Here is a 22,466-nt window from a genome sequence, read left to right on the forward strand (position 1 = left end):
CAAAAATCAAAAGCAATACTCTTCCATATATAAACGATTTTTATAATGTAGCTTTAGAATTATTCAGAGTTGGGAGACTTTTTGCAATACCGTCTTTCAAGTTTATGGAGTGCTTTAAAGCTTTTTTCTGAAAGGGGATATATACCAGGTCAGTCATTCTTTAGCAGCTACTTTTTTTTTTTTTTTGATCTCTTGAATTTATTAGTGAAAAAATTAAGAAATTTCTTCATCTTCCCTTTTATATATTTAGCTACAAATAACAAAAGAGGAATCTCCATAAGGTACATGAGTGAAGTAGGCCTGCTGCAGCACATTACAGAATTACAGGAGCTCTGGCAAATTGTATTCTCTTATTTTGCATGAGTTGGCTCTTAATTGCTTATAATTCTGGTACATATTGAGTACAAGGGAAATATATTTTAATATGTGTAAGTTAGATTTGCTACAAACATTGAGATTAGAAGTTGCAAATTGACCACTGAGCAGCTACTTTTAAAATCAGTCTGTAACTTTGGAAATGGTATTGAACATTCTCTCTGTTTCCCCTATTTGTTACTGTGAATTTCAGATTATGTATTTGTTAAGCTTTATTCAACCAAACTTAACAAGCACTTCCTATATTTAATGCAAGTACTGGGTGTTTTTAATCCATCTATTATACATGCTTGACACATGTATAGTTCAGGTTAAATTGGCGGAGGAAGTGGTCTTTAAGATGAACATGCTGAGCTACTTGCAAATAGGAGTGATTTATTGTAGCAGAATAAGAGATATTCAAATTGTTGTTATATTACAACCTCTATTTATATTATATCTTGATTTTGTTCCTAAACTAGCTAGTTTAAGCATCCTACGAGTAGTATTCATACTTCACTTGTCACTTGATTTGTGTGACCTTAATCAATATTTATAAAACCAATAATATGGTTAGAGATCATCCTTATAACCATCTAGAAGAAATTCTTAATTTTTGTAAACCTACTTCCTTATTTATAAAATGGAAAGAAAATCTATTCCTCACTGAATTGTGGGAAAGTTTAAATGAGATGAGGTGTGTAAAATCTTATGGTCATTTCTAACATAAAGTATTCCCTCAATAAAGGATAAGCAACTTTTGTGAAGTGTTTATTGATGGAGTCTCCCAATTAAAGAAGCTAACATTGGAAAGGGAGGAGGCATATAAATGCAAGCCCTTTAGTTTCATAGTACTGTATTACAAAATTACCATAATTACTCTGTGTGTGTGCGTGTGTGTGTGTGTGTGTGTGTGTGTGTGTGTGTGTGTTTATTAAAGGCAAGAGTAAAGAATATGGAGGAGACTGGTATTGCCTAGTTTCAAATTCCAAAAGTACATAAAGAATTGGCTAGAATCTCTTTTTAAATTTTCTAACACTAAACAAATGTCATGTGTAGCTAGTATGACCTGCTCCAAAAACTCAGAAAAAGAAACAATTGTACATATCTCTTATTTTATCCTAATTAATAATTCAATCAAAACACATCTTTTTAATAGCCCAGCATACCCTCTTAAACTCTACCCCCTCTTTGTCCTTCTTTTCCCATTTACAGAGAACCTTCAGGGATTATTCAATATCAAGTTGGTCAATCTTTGCCCAGGGGGAAAGGGAACTGAGCCTACCGTCATCAGTTTTTCATTGCCACGTGTCATTGTTGAAACTTGACCTTGTTAGTTCCTCAGATCCTTGCTAACCATTGCTGTGCTGGTCCAAGCCTCTGCTCTGGCTTCAAGGATGACTCTCACTTGGATTCCTGGAGTTCTCTTTGGTCACAATGTCTTGCTCAGTCATTATTCCCCACAAACTTGGTACTATCTCTGGGCAGCTGGAGACTGAGGGGCTTCTTGCTAAATAACAAGTTATGTCACACCAGTCCTTCCCCATAACAACACCTGGAATCTTATGTTTAGCCTGGATTATCCAAGACCATCCTCTTTCTTAAAAAAAAACACACACACACAACTTTGTACCTAGATATGCTATTGCCCTTTTCTGTTGCTTTGGTGTTGGTCAGAAACACCCTAGTCTTCCCTGACAGGTCCCTCTAACTGCAAATTTCTGGGAATATGTCTTGGTCCTCATCTCACTGAGCTCCTGGGCTCCTCATGCAAACCACACATCAGGATTTCTAAAGAACAACACTATGAAATGCCTCCTCATCCTATATTCACATAACTAGGGAAAACACTCTTAGTGGTTTCATATGGCTGCTGCAACAAATTAGCACCAATTTATTGACTTAAAGCAACACAAACTTACTCTTTTGCAGTTCTGGAGATCAGAGGTCCTCAATAAGCCTTACGGTGCTAAAAATTAATGTGTCTGTTGGCCTGATTCCTTTAAAGGTCTAAATTCTTTGCCTCTTCCAACTTTCAGAGGTGGCTAGGAATCCTTGAATCATGGCCATATTCAATTGTTACATGGTCTTCCAATCTACATCCAACCACAACTACATCCAATCTCTATTTCTAAATAACACTGCCTTCTCCTAAGTTTAACCCTCCTATCTCCGTTTAATAAGAATGCCTGTGATAGATTAGGTTAATCTGACTAATACAGGATAATGTCCTCATCACAAAATGCTTACCTTAATCACATCTGCAAAGTGTCTTTTACCATGTAAGGTAACAGGTCCTGGGATTGGGATGTAGACATCTTTAGGGACCTACTATTCTGTCAACCATATCACTCAAATAATTCTTTTCACAGCAAAGACTACTTCAGGGAGACTTTCTGTTTTCACCCCATGAATAGCAGAAAGAAGTAGAATTCAAAGATATGTCTCAATGAGCATATTCTTTAAATTTCACATTAACCAGCATCCTGATTTGCACTTTCTTAGTCACATGGTAGAGGGAGACAATGTATCAAAACTGCAGGGTTTTTTTTTAATCCAGTAGGTTACTAAATAATATATAATTAGAGGAAACTATGATTAAAGGCATGATTAAAATATAAAATTCAAAATGTGCCCTTTCCATGATCTATCCTGGGCCTCTCCTCCTTATCGCTGGCTCTTTCTGACCCAGGAATCAGACAGTCCCTTACAGGTCTCTGATTGAGTTCAAAGCTGTCTACCTGTGAAGGACAAACTGCTAGGTAGGTTAAACTATTTTAGTTGGGCAACAAAGGCATACTACCAATGAGTTGTCCAAGCAATATGGCTATCTCAAAGGTTTTGCTGACTTTTTATTTATTTATTTACTTATTCTTTTTTTAAATTGATAAAAATTGCACATATTTATTATGTACAACATGACGTTTTGAGATAATATATAGCTTGTAGAATGGCTAAATGAAGCTAATTAACACGTGGAACTTCATATTTTTATCTTGGCTTATCCCTGAACAACAAAAATATTTAATCTTATCCAATTAGAATATCCATTCCACTTAAGTATTTTATGCAATCCTAACTTCAAACATACCCAAAAATAAAACAATAAGGACTAATATTTTTGGTCATTTAACACAAGCAGTTTATTCATTAGTAACTTTATTGGAAAGTACCCAGAATACTAGGTTGAGCTCGATGAAATTGCCAATATTTGTCCAGTGTTTTGATAATGTCATATGACTCAACTTATGGCAGAGTCAGTCTGTGAAGGATGGCATTACAAACTCCAGAAGCATTCACCTGAGGTTCTGCAAGGAACAATTGAGCACATTCCAAAAATATATTCCTTGTTCACTCCCAGCTGCATTCCCAGGAATATGTTGGTGTGTTGGACATCTTCCCCTGCCTAGACCCGTATCCACACTACCCTGTGATTCCGGAAGGCTGACCTGTATGAATTGTTCTGGCCTTATGACATCTAGTTGGGTTAGAAAAGCAGAAGATGAGAGGGCAAGAGGACAGCAAGATAGAGGTGTTAACCCACCCTCCTCCTACTCCCCTGGTCATCCCTGGTTATCTGCATTCCTTCCTAAAGGTCACAGCTCTTGTCAGACACTCTACAAACAGCTACCCTTGGAGTTCTGGTAACTTCTCTTTTCCCTTGCTTCTTCAGTTCTAGGAGAGATAATGGCTCTCTGCTGTTACTATTCTTGGGGTTCCAAATAATCTCTTATTTTTTGTTTATTTAACCCCTTCCTCATACTTTTATAAATAATCTTTTCATCTCGTTTTAGTTTACCTTCTATTTTCTTCAGAAATCTTGACTGAACCCAAGATAGGTTCTCTAAAATAGTAACTCCTGCATATAAGACTGCGTTTCATTTTGTGGGTAGCATTTCTCCAAGTACCTCTATACCCTGATAGAGAGTAAAGGACTGTGAAGGATATTCTAGGCTGCAGACCCAGCCAGGCCCACAGGAGAGTGAATGAGCCTGCAAATAATTCCAACTCTGAGTTTTCAAGTCTTCTACCTGAGACCCCACATGCAGTGAGTTAGAGACTCTGTGTTATGGTACCCTATCTAAATTCCTGATCTACAGAAACCCTGAGATAGAAAAACTTGTTTTAAGCAACTAAATTTTGGGATAATTTGTTACACAGCAACAGAAACTACTATACTTGTCCTCTCTGGTGTCCATCATCTGAGGACCTCTCAACCTCTTTCTCTCTCCATCATTTCTGAGGTCTGTTGAGAATAGGAGACACCCAGCATTCAATGAGCCGAATCTCATCTCAGACCAGGGTGACTCATTTCTTTTGTTTTCTAAGTCTTTCTGAGCAAGTCTTCAGGGTATAAAACAGTGATCCAGTGCTCAGAGTCTGCAGCTGAACTGCATGGCTTTGAGTACTAGCTCTACTACTTGCTAGCAGAGAGACGTTGGCTAATTATGTCATCTATATATGCCCTAGCTTCCTCACCTGTAAAATGGTAATAATCACACATATGTGATAGGATTAGCGGAGGATTAAATGAGTTATTACTTGTAAAGTTCTTAGAAGAGTGCCTGGAATATACAAAGTGTGACACAACTGTTAAATAAAACAACGCAGGCTACATGCAGTGTGCTAGAAAATGGCCATTATCTTCACAAGCAAAGCAGAAGAATAGGTTCGACTCACTGAATCCAGAAAAACCTATGGATGACTTTAAGAACCTAGTCTACTCTCAAGTAGTCTAAGGCTTTTTATTCAGGATAACACAGTTGCCTGATATAAGCACTTGATATACATATGTAAACATAGAGTTTTGCTAGGTTGACTTTTCCTGTGGCTTTCTGAAGTATAATTCAAACTTTTTTACATAGACTAGAGCTTTATTCTCTGCTCTCTAACACAGGTATGTCTTGAGAATTGTACATGAGATCTGGAATATCAGCCAGGATCACAGCAGGGAACCTATGGCACTCTCAAACTGGGTAATTCAGGGGAGTTTAATTAGGGGACTATTTGTAAAAGGTGGCCACAATTTAAGAAAGCCAATACCAAAGAGTAGCACAGCCAGCAATGGCAGGGAGCCATTACCTTCCACAGGCCAGATGGCAGGAAAAGATACATGGAGAGAACGATCTTAAAGGCAGTTTGGCGGAGGAACTCAGCCAACCATGGATGGCCCAGCTGGGAAGTTGCCAAGTGTTTGGTTATTTATTGCTGCACAAAAACGATGCCCAAACTTACTAGTATAAAACAGTAATCATGTATTATGCTCACAATTGTGTGGGCCAGGAATTCTGGCAGGACACAGTGGGGATGGATTGTCTGCTTCACAATGCTGGGAGCCTTTGTGGGCTGGTCTGAACAGCTGGAGAGAGCTGAAAAAGCTCAATGGGACCATATATCTTGGGCTTCAGTTCTGCTGTTGGCTGAGTTCTTTGGTTCTTCTCCATGGCACATCTGCTAAGGTTAGGATGTCTTGCAACATGGCATTCTCATTCACATGTCTTCCAGAGAAGGCTGAATATTTTACTATGGCCAGCACTGCTGTCTTTCCATGCAGTTTCTGCCTAAGGCCAGCTTGCTGTGGTTCCCTCCAGCAGGATTGTCAGACTTCTTATGTAACAGCTCAGAGCTCCAAGAGTGGGTGGTCCAGGAAACCAGGCCAAATGGGAGCTCCAAGACTTCTTGTGATGAACTAGCCTCAAAAGTTCCAAAACGTTACTTTTACCACATTCAATTGTTCAAGCAAAAGTCACTTAGACCAGTCAAGGTTAAAAAGGAGGGAGGGATTAGATCCTGCCTCTCAAAGGGAGAAACAGCAGAGAATTAGTCACCATGTTTAGTCTACTGCATCAGTCTAGTAAAACTCTGAGCCCATTGTCCTCCTGCCTTGTCATCTCTTGCTGGTGCTCAGAGCCAATAGTCAGAGGGTAAAGGAGCTTGTTGACATAGTCCTTGCAGTCCAGCCTTCTGGGGCAGTGGTCCCCAATGTTTTGGCACCAGGTACAGTTTTCATGGGAGACAATTTTTCCACGGACTATGGGGTGGTAGGGAATGGTTTTGGGGTGAAACTGTTCCACCTCAGATCATCATAAGGAGTGGGCAATCTAGATCCCACACATGCACAGTTCACAATAAGGTTCCCACTCTTATGACAATCTAATGCCACCACTGATCTGAGAGGAGGAGGAGCTAAAGTGGTAATGCTCACTTGCCTGCTACTCACCTCCAGCTGTGTGGCCCAATTCCTAATGAGCCATGGATCAGTACTGGTCAGGGGCCCCAGGACTGGGCCCCCTGTTCTGGGAAAGAGAGTATCCAATGACTCCTAATCCCCAAATGCTTGTTTTAGGGCTTTCCAGCCCTATGCCGATTACGAAGCAGTGTATTATTGATAACACAGGAATTACAGCCAAGAGAAAACCATATAAACCTGAAATTATCTACATTTGTATTCCCATTATAAGGACTTTGACTCTTGAAATCCTAATCAGTGTTTATTCGAGCTTTCCTTTGGGTTAGAATTTCATTCCCAGAACACATCCACCATTTGTGGTACCTCAATTTCCTGACTTCAGGAAAAATCTAAAGAGATTTAGATTTTCCAACATGTCAGTCTGTGCATGCTAGTGATGAGGCTTGGAATCCAGAGCTCTTATACCCCAGGAGTCTAGCAACATCAAACACCGTGTGCCCAAAGATCTATTGAAAGCAATTTTCTGCCTCCTTTTCCCATGTGTTGGAAAATTTCACCTAATTTTAACTTCCCTGCCACTAAGGGTGTTCACAATTAATGTCTGCCTCAAGAGGCATTTTGTTACTCACCCATAAAATTAACCCCTCTAAAAAGATACAGCAGGCAGACACAGACTTTAGATGATTTCAATTAATATATGTGTGATATATTTATCAATTATATTCTATAACATTTAGGTAAGAAGATGTGAAACATATATAATTTACTGTCCTCAAGTACTTTGTAATCTTGCATTTACTGTATTCAGTACTTTAGTTAACACCAAGCATCTGCTATATGCCAGGTGTATCACAGAAGCTGGAGACCCACTGGTTAAAAAAAAAAACAAATTCCACCTTGTATAGCTTACAAGTAGTAATAAACAAATAAATAAAACATATGTAGAATATTGTTAAAAAGCAAAATGTCTACAAATTTGGTTTAAAGATTGAATTGGCTTTTATGGGCAATGCATGACTTGGGCAGCATCCCATGATGAAAGAATTTAGAAAGGTGCTCCAATGAGTTAAGCAGAAGAGGTGGGTTTTACAGGCAGGAAAAGGCTGAAGAAAGCCAAAGCAAGAAACAAAAGGCATTATGATTTTACCTCTCTTGTGGGGTTAAAAGAGAAGGAAATTTCCTATCATCTCAGCTTGGGTAAACTGGGCCCAATCTGACTGATTGCTGTGAATCTCCTGAGATTTTTTTTTTTTTTGGAAAACTAACCTGCTTGGGAATTTTCTCTTTTTTTAAAAAAAAGTTTCAGTTTAATTATGTGGCACTTAGAACGAGTGACCTTGATTTTGGTTTTGTCTGTTGAGGCCTAGTTGCAGGAGCTCAGCCTAAAACAATGGCCTCCCATAAATTTTATTTAACAATATAATGTACAGAATTCATAAGTGCTATGAAGAAAAATAAAGCTGTGTTTGGCAATGCAGTGACTGTGTGTCTTGTTTACCTATGTAATCTGCCATCTTTCTGAGATGACTTGTGAGCAGAGGCCCAAACTAAGCAAAAGATGAGCTGTGCAACTCTTTGGAGGACAAAACAGGTTTTCTTCCAAGGCAGAGAGAAAGTAGGAGAATCAAATTTAAACATCTTTAAAAAACAGTAAAAGTTGTTCATGAGTCCCAAGAACCACAAGTAAGATGGTGGAAACATTTTTGTGTTTATTTATCCACTCGATTAATAATCTCGGAAAAGAGAGAATGATACATTTCAAGAAATGTGGTACTGATGCTTCTCTGACAGGCAAGCCAGGATCAGACTGTGAACATATTTGTGGGTCCTACTGGGAAGCTTGTTCTACATTCAGAGGACAATGGGGAACCACTGAAGTGTTTAGGAGGGAAGTGACTCCATCAGGCTTGTTTTTTTGTTGTTGTTGTTGTTGTTGTTGTCTTTTTCTGAGACAGGGTCTCACTCTGTGATCCAGGCTGGAGTGCTGTGGCATGATCATAGCTCACAGCAGCCAACAGCCCCTGGCTTAAGGGATCTTCCCACCTCAGCCTCTCCAGTAGCTAGGACTACAGGCACCCACCACCATACATGGCTAATTTTTTAAAAATTATTTATTTATTTATTATTATTTTGTAGAGACAGGGTCTCACCATGTCTTCCAAACTCCTGGCCTCAAGCCATCCTCCCACACTAGCCTCCCACAGTGCTGAGGTTAGGTATGCGCCACCATACCCAGCCTAGGCTTATACTTTAGAAAAATTACTCTTTCTGCAACATAGAGAACACAAGGTTTAATGGATTATAGACGAGTATTGGAAGTGGGATGGAGACAAAGAGATGGTTTTAAAAGTTATGATGTAGGTCAATCTTAAGGATTCTCTCTTTGACTGAAAAAAGAGAGTTACAAAGTAAATTGGTCACACCAGAAGTGGAAAGCTGACTTCAGAGGATGGATTCAAGGTGACTTTTGAATGATGTGCTGGATTTGAACAGATGGAAAAAAGAAGTTTATTAAAAGGAGAGGGCTCCTTACATACAGTTATTCTCTGGCTAACAATATTGAGCTCTAGCTATGTTCTGGGAACTCCAGTTACTACTGTGCATTTATTGTATCACTTCATAGTCATGACAAGCCTATGTGGGCTATTGTTATTCCTGTTACAGAAAAGCAAACTGAAGCATTGAACACTTGAGTAAATTGCCCTGGTTGCACAGTAGCAAATAGAAGGGCGATATAAACTTCCAACCTAAAAATCAGTCCCATTGCTTTATAACCACTTCTTATTTTATGAAAAATAAAAAAAAAATATTTCCCATTAAACCAGAGGTGGGATGACTTTTGGCTGTTTGAAATACTCAAAGAAACAAATTAATTCTCTGCATAAAATAAACAAAAATATTGTCACTGCTGAAGAGATGCAAAAAAACACTAATGTACATTCTGAAAGCATTCCAAAGAAGAATTTCCCAAAATGTTTTCAGCAATGGCAATGCAACTTTTCAAAATATATGGCCTTCTAATGTAATTTTTACAAATAAAAATGATAATTGCATTGATAAATTTGAGATTTTAAAATGTTATTGAAATATTTTTCAGATTTATTGGGAACTTTTAGCCATACTATGAAAGTGATTATGCAGGCTTTATTGTCATTCTAGAATAGTTTGTGTAACATTTCTAATTTTTCCACCATTTCATTGATTTCAAAGCCAGAGAACAATGAAAACAAATGAACTTGAAGGAATTAGAGCCTGTTTTGTGGATGTAGTTCCTTCTTTCTGTGGATTTATTAACTACTCTTCTTGGAATTATCGTCATTTAAAGACAACATATTCTGTAAGTATAGCTGAAAATTTTATTTCCAGATTGGAATGGCTGCAAGTTATTCCCTTTTAATATGTTGTTAAGTTTCTTATAAGAAAGGCATGAGAAAATTGAGTCGCTATGATTGTATCTATAAAGAATAAACTTTTGGCTTATTTCATAACTCCACATAGCCTTTCGTTTATTTTTAAAGTGTAGTATTTTCAACAAAGCATGTATCAAAGTTGACTGAAAATTTTTGCACATGTTTTAATGTACTGAATTTGAGGGTCTTTCCTGATATTTTAATTAATTTTGTTGAATTGTAAAATGTTGATTTTTTTAAAAAACAACTAATTTAAAGTTTATACAAAGGCTATTCCTACAAGACAAATATTACTTCTAGTCATGAGGTTCTTTCTTTTTTCTCTGGCATGATAATTAAAGTTTAATATAATTGTAGCTGTAATATGAAACTTTTGTTTTTCTCTGGCATGATAATTAAAACTTCTCACAAGCCATGGCCTCCCCTCCTGACTGGGACCAGTTTTTACGTCAGATGGAACAGATCGTAGAAAGAATTAAGCAAAGTAGAATGAAGATAGAAAAGAAAAAGCAAGAGAACAACATGAGAAGAGACAGTTGAATGACCAGTACTTGGAGCTGTTAGAAAAGCAGAGATTATACTTTAAGACTGTGAAAGAGTTCAAGGAGGAGGGCCGTGGGAATGAGATGCTGCTGTCCAAGGTGAAAGCCAAGTTCTCCTGAACATCTCCAGCCATGGTTGTATGTCATTGATTTATTTTTAAGCACCGTATATCAACTACAAGATCATGGGATGGTTCTGAAAGCGACAGTAGAGAGAAGCAGGTGTCATGGTTTCAACAACCTGGATGTTTTCTTTCTCCTCTTTGCTTCCATTCATCTCTGTTGGCTGTTGTTGATGGAATCAGACAGTGTAAACATGTAGCTTGAGTAACACCTGTCATTGTATGAAGATGGTGGGCAATACTTTTTCTCTGTTGATTCAACTTTTATGTCTCCAGAACATTGTACTTATGAAGGTACCTGCATTTGTGTGGACTCTGACTAAAGAAGAATTCATTGGTTTTTTAAAAATTATATATTTTAAAAATATAATTAAAAAACAGTATAATCATATTATGGCTAAAATATCCCAATAAATCTGAAAAACTTTCAATAATGTTTTAAAAAAATCTCAAATTTATCAATGCAAGTATCTTTTTTATTTGTAAAAATTACCTTAGAAGGCCATATATTTTTTAAAGTTGCATTGCCATTGCCAAAAACGTTTTGGGAAATTCCTCTTTGGAATTTTTCAGAATGTGCATTAGTTTTTTTGCATCTTCTCAGCAGTGACAATATTTTTGTTTGTTTATTTTATGCTGAGAATTAATTTGTTTCTTAGAATATTTTAAACAGCCAAAAGTCACCCTACTTCTGGTTTGGTGGGAAATAATTTTTTTAATTTCTCAAAAAATAATAAGTGGTTATAAAGTAATGAGACTGATTTTTAGATTTCCTTACATATTTGGGAGGAGGTGGGCTCTACAATCATGTCTATAAAGCCATTTGAGATTTTAAAAGGAGACTCTGAACACCAACTAAAAACTTCAACCTACCTAAAGGAAAAGAAGTCCTTCTCTAAACTAGAAATTCAAAATCAGTACACCTGTTTCTCTGTATTTTCTTTTGAAAACATACATCTTTGTTCGTTCAATTTTTAAAGAGTCTATCTTAAATGACCTACTTTTAAACTGGTTTTTAGTTCAGTGTGTCACACCTCAATATAGTTGACTTTAAAATATTTCGCTCCATGCTATTTCTTTCTAAACTAATTAATTTATTTTTAGTCATTCTGACTAGTGTAAGATATTCTCTCTAGACAATGAAATCTATCTTTAATAGAAAAATGTATGGGAGGAATATATATTGGTGTTGGTTACAAGTGTTACATATTACTTTGTGTTTCTGTGGGTGGCTAATATTATTTATCAATGAAACAACATAATTCCTCTGTGTAACATATACTCCCTATGCAGGTGAAAGGGCAGCAAGGGACTTCAAGAGCTTTTTAGGTTGAACTGCTTCTTAGACAGGACCTCAAAGTATTATCAGCATATGGTTGTCCACCTCATTTGTCAGTGTCTCCCGGGGGAAATTCCAGTTGTTTTTCATCGTGGATCCATCTCTACAATATCTTTGTCAGGAAAGTGTTTCTAGTATCTGTCTAAAATCCCTCCTGTCTTAATGCAAGTTCATTTCCTCTATGTGTGACCTTTGTTGATATGGAGAGCAGCTGCTTACCATCTTCTGTGTGATGCCTTTTCCAGATGGATAGGCACCCTTGAATATCAAACTGAATTCTTGGATGCAGCAAGAGACTTGCGTAGAAAAGCCCATTTTTGATTTGGGAACAGGGATGGTGTGTACTCACCAAAACTGTTGCACTATAACGAAGTGTTATTATTCATAAGTTGTTCCTAAAATTGAAAATCAGAATTTTATTTAAATTCACACATTTAAAATATTAGGCTACTAATATGGTTTGAATTTGTGTTTCTGCCCAAATCTCATGTCAAATTGTAATCCCCAGTGTTGGAGGAAGGACTTGGTGGAAAATGATTAGATGTGGGGGCCTTCCCCCTTGCTGTTCTTATGATAGCGAGTGAGTTCTCTTAAGATCTTGTTGTTTAAAAGTGTGTAGCACTTCCCCCTTCTCCATCTTCCTGCTCCAATCATGTAGGATATACTGGCTTACTCTGCTCACTTTGCCATGATTTTAAGTTTCCCAAGGCCTCCCCAGCCATGCTTCCTGTAAAGCCTGCAGAACCATGAGCCAGTTAAACCTCTTTTCTTAGTAAATTACTCAATCTCAGACAGCTCTCTGTAGCAGTGTAAAAACAAACCTATACAGCTGCATTTAAAAATATTAGTCTGATCCTTGCTGTGCAACAACTTGAAATATGAGCTCCAGCACTATCAACAGAAAACTGTTCTTTATGAGTCTAGAGCTATTAAGTGTAAAGGGTTATCTTATTAAGTGTGATAAGACTCACCAAGACCACTAAAAGAAACAACCCTTCCTCAAAGATTAAGTCGTGACGCATTTATATACAATACTCAGAAGTACTGTCAAGGTACTCTAAGAGAATAGACATCCACGTGTCTTTTCAAACTGACACAACAAATATCTACCAACATATGCCATATCCTAGGCCCTGTGCCTTATTACACAGTGATATTCTGTTCTAGACAGACTCTTGAGATGGCTTCAGTGATTCCTACCCTGGTGTGATCCCTTCTGCTTGTGTGCAGGCAAGACCTTGGCTTGTTTCCAAAATATAGAATATGGCAAAGGTGGTGAGGTATATGTGATTATCTGTACATAATTGTGTGTATATGTTAAATAGATCATAGTCATGTGCTATATAACAACATGTAGGTCTATTACAGACTGCATATACTACAGTGGTCCCACAAGATTATGATACCATACTTTTACTGTAGTTTTTCTATGTTTAGCTACACAAATAGTTACCATTGTGTTAAAATTGCCTATAGTATACAGTACAGTAGCATGCTGTACAGGTTTGTAGCCTGGAAGCAACAGGCTATATTGGGGTCTCCATCTCGCCCAGTACTTATCTGTTGCCTGTTAGGAACTGGGCTGCACAACAGGAGGTAAGTGGCAGGTGAGCAAGCAAAGCTTCATCTGTATTTGTAGCCACTCCTCATTGCTCACATTACCACCTGAGCTCCACCTCCTGTCAGATCAGTGATGGCATTAGATTCTCATAGGAATGCAAACCCTATGTGAACTGTGCATGCAAGGGATCTAGGTTGTGTGCTCTTTATGAAAATCTAATACCTTATGATCTGTCACTGTCTCCCATCACCTCTACATGGGACCATCTAGCTGCAAAACAAGCTCAGGAGTCCCACTGATTCTACATCATGGTGAGTTGTATAATTCTTTTATTATATATTACAATGTAATAATAATAGAAATAAAGTGCACAATAAATGCAATGTGCTTGAATCATACTGAAACCATCTCCCAAACCCAGTCTGTGGAAAAATTGTCTTCCACAAAACCAGTCCCTGATGCCAAAATGTTTGGGGACTGCTGGGTTGTATTATATAGTCTAGGTTTGTGTAAGTATAGTCAGTGATGTTTGCACAATTATAAAATTGCCTAACAATCCATTTCTCAGAACTTGTCCATGACTTATGAAGTAGTGCCAATCTTGCTGAAGTCTCTGCCTTGCTGGCTTTGAGGAAGCTAACTGCCATGCTGAGGAATTCCATGTGGCATGAAACTACAGGTGGTTTCCAGAAGCTGAGAACAGCCTCTCATCAACATCCTATGAAGATCTCCAGACAGCATCCAGCAATCAAGAGAATCCCTTGCTTCTACAATAGCAAGGAACTGAATTCTGCCAGCAGTCTGAATGAGCTCGGAAGTGGATACTTCCTTCTGCTGAGCCTGAGTTGAGACTGAAGCTCTACCTGACACCTTGATTGTGAAACCCCACCTAAGTTAAGCCTGGACTCATGATTCACAGAACTGATAGATAACGAATGTATACTGCTTTACACCACTAAGATTGTGGTAATGTTACACAGCAATAAATAACTAATACACAGTTTCTCAGTCTCTCTTTTGCTTCTTGTTCTTAAAATTTTTGAAGGATACAGGCCAGTTATTTTATAGGAAGTCCCTCAGTCTGAATGTTTCCTTTGAGTAGATTCAGATTTTACATTTTGGGCAGAAATAACAGAGAAACAGAAATGATGTTGTGTCCTTCTCAGTACATTCTACTGAAAGGTATATAGTTTTGGTTCGTCCCAGTATAAGTGATATTAAATCTATTACCCAAGTAGATTTAGGGTAGTATCCACAAGGTTTCCTCATCATAAAGCTACTACTTTCCCATGGTAACTAATAAGTAACTTGTGAGGAGATGAGTAACTTGTGAACTTTAAGACTATGTAAATAACCCATTCATCGTCAAACTCTCATGTATTATTTTTAGCATCCCTTAATGATTTTCTAAGGTACATGATTCCTTTTATATGTATTAGTGGGCATTTTACTCTAAGGAGCATTTCACTCTCTTTTATTTATTTACTTAGCTATTTGTTTATATCAGTATAGAATCATAGTTTTTTATTTTAGTCAATAGTTTATAACTTGTTACTGTTATACATTTTGATGCTGAGATTGTTGCAGATTTGTCCACTGGGAGTGGTTTTCAAGACACATCATCTCTCTTTCTGATATGTTCCCATCATTCTTTAAGGCTTTCTTATTTTCTGACAAAACACGATTTTCTAGGCACATCTCATACCTTCTCTGCCCCCAGACCTGGAATCTCTTCTACAAACACTCCTGGTTTCTTTTGGTGGAGACTGGTATTTAGAAACCAAATTTGGGTAAGTGAACTTACTGCTACTGGAATGTACTTACTGCTACTGGAATGTTATTGCTTCTAATACTTCCTGATGATAGACCAAATATATACAAAGGTAAATTTGAGAGAATATTTGCAAGACACCTACTGTATAAACAGTAATTTAAAAAATCACGAATAAACAGATATACTATGTTCATGGATTGTAGAACTCAATATTATTAAGACATCAATTATTAAGATGTCTTCTGCTTAGCTTCTCACAAGGCTGTGATGAAGGTACTGTCTGGGACTGTGGTCTCATCTGAGGCTTGACTGGAGAGATATCCACTTCTGAGTCACTCAGATTGTTGGCAGAATTCAATTCCTTGTGATTCTAAGACTGACGAATTCACTTTTGTTCTGTCTGGAACTCCTTGTAGGCTATCAGCTGGAGGCCATCCACAGCTCCTACAAACTGCCTGTATTTCCTTGTCATGTGGATTTTCCCTATTTGATGCATGTATTAAAACTTTAATTAAAATTAAAAATTTTAAACTCTAATTTCAACACCACAATATAACTTTTAGTCTTTCCCCATTTGATATATGTTATTCTCTTCTCCAACAATGAGAAACTTGATTCTCTTATATTTGCTCACTTTTCTCAAGCCTAGAATATAAAGAAGGTAGTTTTGGAACTTTTAACTCATACCCCATACAAAAAGCAATCCTACTAACTAGTTTTCAGTATTTTAATAGATATTTTGGGTAAAAATTACATAGTAATTTCATTTATGTACAATTTGATAACTTTTGAAAAAATGCACATACTCAACCTACACCATTTTTTAAGACACAGAACATTACTGTCAACCAGTAATGTTCCCTCATGCCTCTTCTCAATCAACCTTCCTGCCAGAGAAAACCATTTTTCTAATTATTTTCATTGTAGATTAGCTTTCTCTCTTCTAGCACTTCACGTAAATGGAATCAATCATATATATATTATTTTGTGTATATAATGTTTATAATATTTATCCACATTCTTAAAAATATTAATAGTTTATTCCTTTCTATTGCTGAATCATATTCCATGTAATCACTATATTAAAATGTATCCATTCTCCTGTTGAGACAATTGGAGTTTTGGAACTCTTGGTTGTTAAAGGTAAAGCCAGTTCTAACATTTTTATATAATTATCTTCGGATATAAGTTTTTGTGCAAATATCTAGAAATGGAATTAACGGGGGAGAGAGCTTATGCTTAACTTTATAAGAAAAGGTGAAACCTTTTTCAAAAGTGGTTATACTATTTTAACTTCCTATCAGCAATGTATGAGAGTTCTGCCTGCTACATATCAAATACCAAACACCATTTGGTATTATCAGTCTTTTTAATTTTGACCATTCTGGAGGGTGAAAGCAGATCACACTGTGGTTTAGGTTTAGTTTGCATTTCCCTGAAGACTTAGGTGTTGAGTATTTTTACATGTGCTTTGTGAACTTTCACATCTTGCTTTATAAAGTGTCTGCTTAAGTCTTTTGCCAGTTTTTCCTCAATTGAGACATATCTTTTTATTATTAAGCTGTGGAGTTCTTTATGTATTCTGGACACCAATCTCTGTTAGATATATGTTTTGCAAATATTTTCTTCTAGTCTGCGGATTTTTCTTTGTGTTGTAGTGTCTTTCAAAGAGTAAAAGATTTTAGTAAAATCTAGATATTGTTCTACTAAGAAATCCCTGCGGCTCTCAAGTTGTGAAGATATTCTCCTATGTCATCTTCTAGAAACCACATTTAATTTTTAGATCTATGTTTCATTCCTAATTAATGTTTGTATATAATAAAAACAGTGGTTGAGGATACTATTTTTTCATATAAAAATCCATTTGTTAAAGCATTATTTATTGAACAAAACCTTACTTTTATTTAAATGAATAACTGATACCTCTGTTGAAAAATCAACCAATTGTATAAATGATATTTCTAAACTCTTTATTCTATCCTATGGTTCTATTTGACTAACCTTATGCAAAGGCATACCACCTTGATTTTTATAGCTTTATAGTAAATCTTAAAGCTAGGTAGCATAAGTTCTCCAGTTTTTTGTTTTTCAGGACTGTTTTGCTATTCTGTATCTCTTGCATTTCCATAGAAAAATTATTATTTGATTTTCACTTTCCATGAAAATGTCTACTGAAATATGATTGGGATTGCTTTGTTCAATTTGGAGAGAATAAACATCATAATAATATTGAGTCCAACAATCAATGAACATAATATATCTGTAAATTTATTTTTCCATTTCTCCCAGTAATGTTTAATAAATTTTAGTGTATATTTCTTAAGTATATTTTACCAGATTTATTTCTATGTATTTAATGTTTTTTGTTTTTCACTATTGCAAATGATACTGTTTTCTAATTGTTCATTGCTAGTTGTATTAGTTTGTTAGTGTTGCCTTAACAAAGTACCACACATTGGATGGCTTAAATAACAGAAATTTATCTTGCCACTGTGCTCAAGACTAGAAGTCCAAGATCAAGTGACAGCAGGTTGGATTCCTTTGAGGTGTCTCTTCTTGATTTGCCAGTGACTATTCTCTTGCTGTCTTCTCTCCACATCATTGGCTCTTTGTGGGAGAGCATCACTGGTGTCACTTTTTTTGTCTGTGCAAATTCCCTCTTCTTATAGGGGCACTAGTCAGATTGGATTAGGAACCACTCACATGACCTCATCTAACCTTGATTGCCTCTTTAAAGGCTCTGTCTCCAAATACAATCACATTCTGTGGTACTTGGGGTTAGAACTTCAACATGTGAATCTGGGAAACAAATCAGCCCATAAGACTAGTATACATAAATATAATTGATGTTATATATTGACCATTTATGCTGCAACCTTGTTAAATCATCTCTTAATTCTTTTAGTTGTTTTGTACACTCCTTTGGATATTCTTCATAAATAATCACGTCTGCAAATGGAGAACTTTTTCCTTTCCAATTTTTATGATTTATATTTCTTTTTTGTGTTTTTGCTTTGTTGCATTTGTTTTTTGGTTATGTTTGCTTTTTCTATTTGTATGACCAAAACCTTCAGCAGTACAGGTAGGTAACGGCCAAATAATGTTGAACCCTATAAGCCACATTAGAGAGTTTGAGTTTTATTCTAGTACAATGGGAATACATTGGAAGTCTTCAGGTTAAGTTGTTGCTCATGAGCAATAAAATATACATATATATATCATTGATATATGCTATATGTATGTCTTAGTCCATTTGTGTTGCAATAATAAAATACCACAGACTGGGTAATTTATAAAAATAAAATATATATATATACATACACATATATATCTTACATACATACATCATTGCTCATTTGTTTGTTATAAATAGCATTAACAGCATTTTTCAAGTTATTTCTTGGGAGGGTTTATTATTTACTTATTCTTAACTTATTCCATAACAAGATTCGAGGCGTTTAGAACAATCCATACCAAGTTAAAACAAAATAATTGAGCCAATTGGGATAAAGAATAAAATGGAATTGAAAAACAAGAGACCCAGGTAATGGCAGTTCAAAATATGCTTACCCTTAACTACTTAAATTTACAGGAGGTATAGTACACATTTTGTCTGAGTTTCCCAGAGACTAGAACTATTTGAGACACTTCTGCTCCCCAATCCCTTGTGATGTTCCTAAGGTGGGGCTTCACAGTAGTCCCCAACCTACCATCTGTACCACACAGAATTGAGATTCATTGTTGAGAGAATCTATGTCGGTTTTTCTTTTCTTTTCTTTTTTGTTATTGAGCCAGGAATCTCACACTGTCACAGAAACTGAAGTGCAAGACATGATAATGACTCACTGCAGCCTTGACCTCCTGGGCTCAATCGTCTTGCCTCAGCCTCTCAGGTAACCAGAATTACAGGTGTGTTTCCTCATGCCTGGCTAATTTCTAAAAAAATTTTGTAGAGACAGGGTCATGCAATGTGGCCCAGGCTGGTTCAAACTCTGGAGCAAAAGTGATCCTCCTACCTCCCCCTCCCCCAAGTTCTGAGATTACGGGTATGAGCCACTGTTCCCAGCCTATGGATTGTTTTTCTTGCAGCAATTTTTCAGAAACTGTTCTGGTTTCTGATAATTTAACCCTTTCAGGTTAGAAGAGAAAAATGAACATTTTGATATTACCCATTGTCTTAGTTCATTTTCGTTGCTATAATAAAATACCACAGACTGGGTAATTTATAAACAATAGAAATTAATTTCTCAGTTCAGGAGGCTGGAAACTCCAAGACTAAAGTGCCAGTAGAGTTGGTGTCTGGTGAGGGCTGCTCTTTGCTTCTAAAATGGCACCTTGTTGCTGCATCCTCTGCAGGGGTCAGTGCTGTGTCTTCACGTGGTGGAAAGAATAGAAGGGGCCAACTGGCTCCTTTGAGTCTTTTTTAAAAAAAGGCACTAATGCATTTGCAAAAGCAGAGCCCTAATTGTCTAATCACCACTTAAAAGCACCTCCTCTTAATATCGTTGAATTGGGGATGAAGTTTCAACATGAATTCTGGAGGGAACAAAAACACTGAAATGATTATACATGTTTATTTAATCAAGTATTCAACAAAAGCAAATAATTCAAGACCAAATCCACTGCATCTTTAGTAGATAAGCAGTTTTAAGTTACAATTGACCTCCTGTTAGGAGGAATGGATGGATTTCCACAAGAAAAACAGGACTGAGGAGAAACTCTCCACAGTAATGTGCCACTTTTCAGAGGACAGACCACATATATGATTCCCATAAGACAATATTTTTATTGTACCTTTTTTTTTCTTTTTTTTTTTTTTTTTTGTTTTTGTTTTTGAGACAGAGTCTCACTCCGTCACCAGGTGCCAGGCTGGAGTGCAGTGGCGCCACCTCGGCTCACTGCAACCTCTGCCTCCCGGGTTCAAGCAATTCTCCTGCCTCAGCCTCCGGAGTAGCTGGGACTATAGGCGCGCGCCACCATGTCCAGCTAATTTTTTTGTATTTTTAGTAGAGACGGGGTTTCACCATGTTGACCAGGATGGTCTCGATCTCTTGATCTCGTGATCCAACCGCTTCGGCCTCTCAAAGTGCTGGGATTACAGGCGTGAGCCACCGCGCCCGGCCTATTGTACCTTTTCTAGGTTTAGATATGTTTAGACACACAAATATCATTGCATTACAACTGCCTACAATATTCAGTACAGTTATATGCTGTATAGGTTTGTGGCCTAGGAGCAATACGTTTACCACATAGCCTAGGTGTGTGGTAGGCTGAGCGGTCTATTTTGTGTTAGGACACTGTGATGTTCAAAGGAGGATGAAATTGCCTAAGGATGCATTTCTCAGAATGTATCCTGCTGTTCAGTGACGCATGACTGTATTCCATGAGCAGTATAATCACTATCATAGTAACACATTAGGAGAGAATTCTGATTTTTAAATCCGATATAATTTATCACACGTTGGTTCGCACTCTACTGCTTTGCTTGCTTTTCTTTGGTTGTGATTACCTGCGTACGGCAGTAAAGTTTCAGAAAAACCGACGTTTCAAAAGGTCAATCATTCAATGAAGGGAAGATAAACCATTGAATTGGGGACTAAAAGATACTTTTAAAAGTTCTCAGATTATCAATTTAATGATGTGTTACTGTGTAGTGAATAATGCCTTACATTCTTGCCAAGAGTATTTTGAAGTGAGTTTGTTAAAAGTATATCAGCTAAGTCATTTTTTTTTTTTGTATATCACTGCTAGTGGTGTCATTCACAAATTGTGAAACCCATAATTCCAGATTTAATTCTACCCAAAAATTTAGGTCATATACCCAAAATGCCGTATTAAAACTGCAAAGGCGTGACAGGAAGATGGGGATGCAGACAAAGCGAAAGATGACACCAACTCCTTTTTTAAAGAAGCAAGATAGGGATTGGACAGAATTGGCTGAACCATTTTTAAGGGATACTTTTAAGGGAGTGTTAATTCCAATTTAATTAAAATGATGCATTAATTGAAAATTGGGCTAACTGGTTGCTCTCGACTGCACCTGGGTTGTGCCAGTGCTCTCGGATTAACCTAATTGTACAGAGGTGCCCTTGTTTTCTAACTTCACGCACAAAGCATTGGAAATTATTTGTTTGCCTTTTCTTTTCCAAGAAAATGTTTTTCCTATTACGTAAAAGGGAACTTTGAGGCAATGGTTAAAGGCACTCAATTTATAATTATGGCTGTTACCATTAACATTAAGCACTGGCATGGCTTTGTTGTAAGTTACCCACCTACACCTGTAAATCTGTCTTGCTGGCACACGCCCCAGCTCTCTCCACCCCGCGGTGGTCAGTGGTTGGAGCGCTTGAAGTCCTGCGAGGGCTGGGCTCCGAAGGAGGTCGGCCCGGGTTCCTCCTCCCTGACCCAAGCATAGGGCTGGGGAAAAGCGAGGCAGGACGGTCACTGTACTCTCAGGCCCCAGGAAAAGCGCCCAGGGTCGCACCACGTCTCACTTTAGGGCACAATTTCCCACATCGCGACCTTCCCTCCTTACGCGGGCAGTCTGAGAACACACCCGGTCACCTAGCGCGCGCCCCAGAAGCCGGCTCGGCTCACAGCGCACCCCAGCGGCCGCGTGGCCTCCTTCCAGCCGCAGCTACTTGGTTTCCGGAGAGCTCTCCGGGCGCCGCCGCCGCCACCACCTCGGAGCCAGGGGACTCCAGAGCCTGCAAGAGCCGAACACTGCCGGACCCTAGGGAGGGACGCGGCAGCTGCGCCCGGCCCCGCCCGCCGCACCTGGGCACCCTGAGGACCGCGCGAGGAGGGGCGGGGCAGGAGGCTGGCCTGGCGCTCCGGCCGCTTTACCCAAAGCCGGCCCTACTAGAGCAGGACGAAGGGGGAGGGTCTCGAGCCCGGGTCCTGTTCTTCCGAGGGAGGGACCCCAGCTGGGGTGGAAAAGCAGCAGCAGAGAGCCGCCGAGGCGCGCGGCGCCAACCATGGAGCCGGCCGGCCCCAGCTTCGGGCGGCAGCGACAGCAGCAGCAGCCCCAAAAGCAGCAGCAGAGGGATCAGGACTCGGTCGAAGCGTGGCTGGACGATCACTGGGACTTTACCTTCTCTTACTTTGTTAGAAAAGCCACCAGGTAAGAGGAGGACCCACGGAAGACCCGGCAGGGGCATGGAGTGTGACCCGG

General features: G+C 38.1%; 1 protein-coding gene across 1 annotated transcript in view; it reads left to right on the forward strand.

The window, feature by feature from the left end:
- Positions 1-21,989: 21,989 nt before the first annotated feature.
- The window catches only part of PDE5A (phosphodiesterase 5A), a 121,587-nt gene continuing 121,110 nt past the window's right edge, over positions 21,990-22,466 (forward strand). Inside the window, exon 1 of the mRNA XM_003929734.4 lies at positions 21,990-22,415. Within this exon, the coding sequence (XP_003929783.2) occupies positions 22,270-22,415 (146 nt within the window). The 5' untranslated portion in view covers positions 21,990-22,269. The remainder of the gene's footprint in view (positions 22,416-22,466) is intronic.

This window comes from Saimiri boliviensis, chromosome 3 (genome assembly GCF_048565385.1).
Source record: "Saimiri boliviensis isolate mSaiBol1 chromosome 3, mSaiBol1.pri, whole genome shotgun sequence".
NCBI lineage: Eukaryota > Metazoa > Chordata > Mammalia > Primates > Cebidae > Saimiri > Saimiri boliviensis.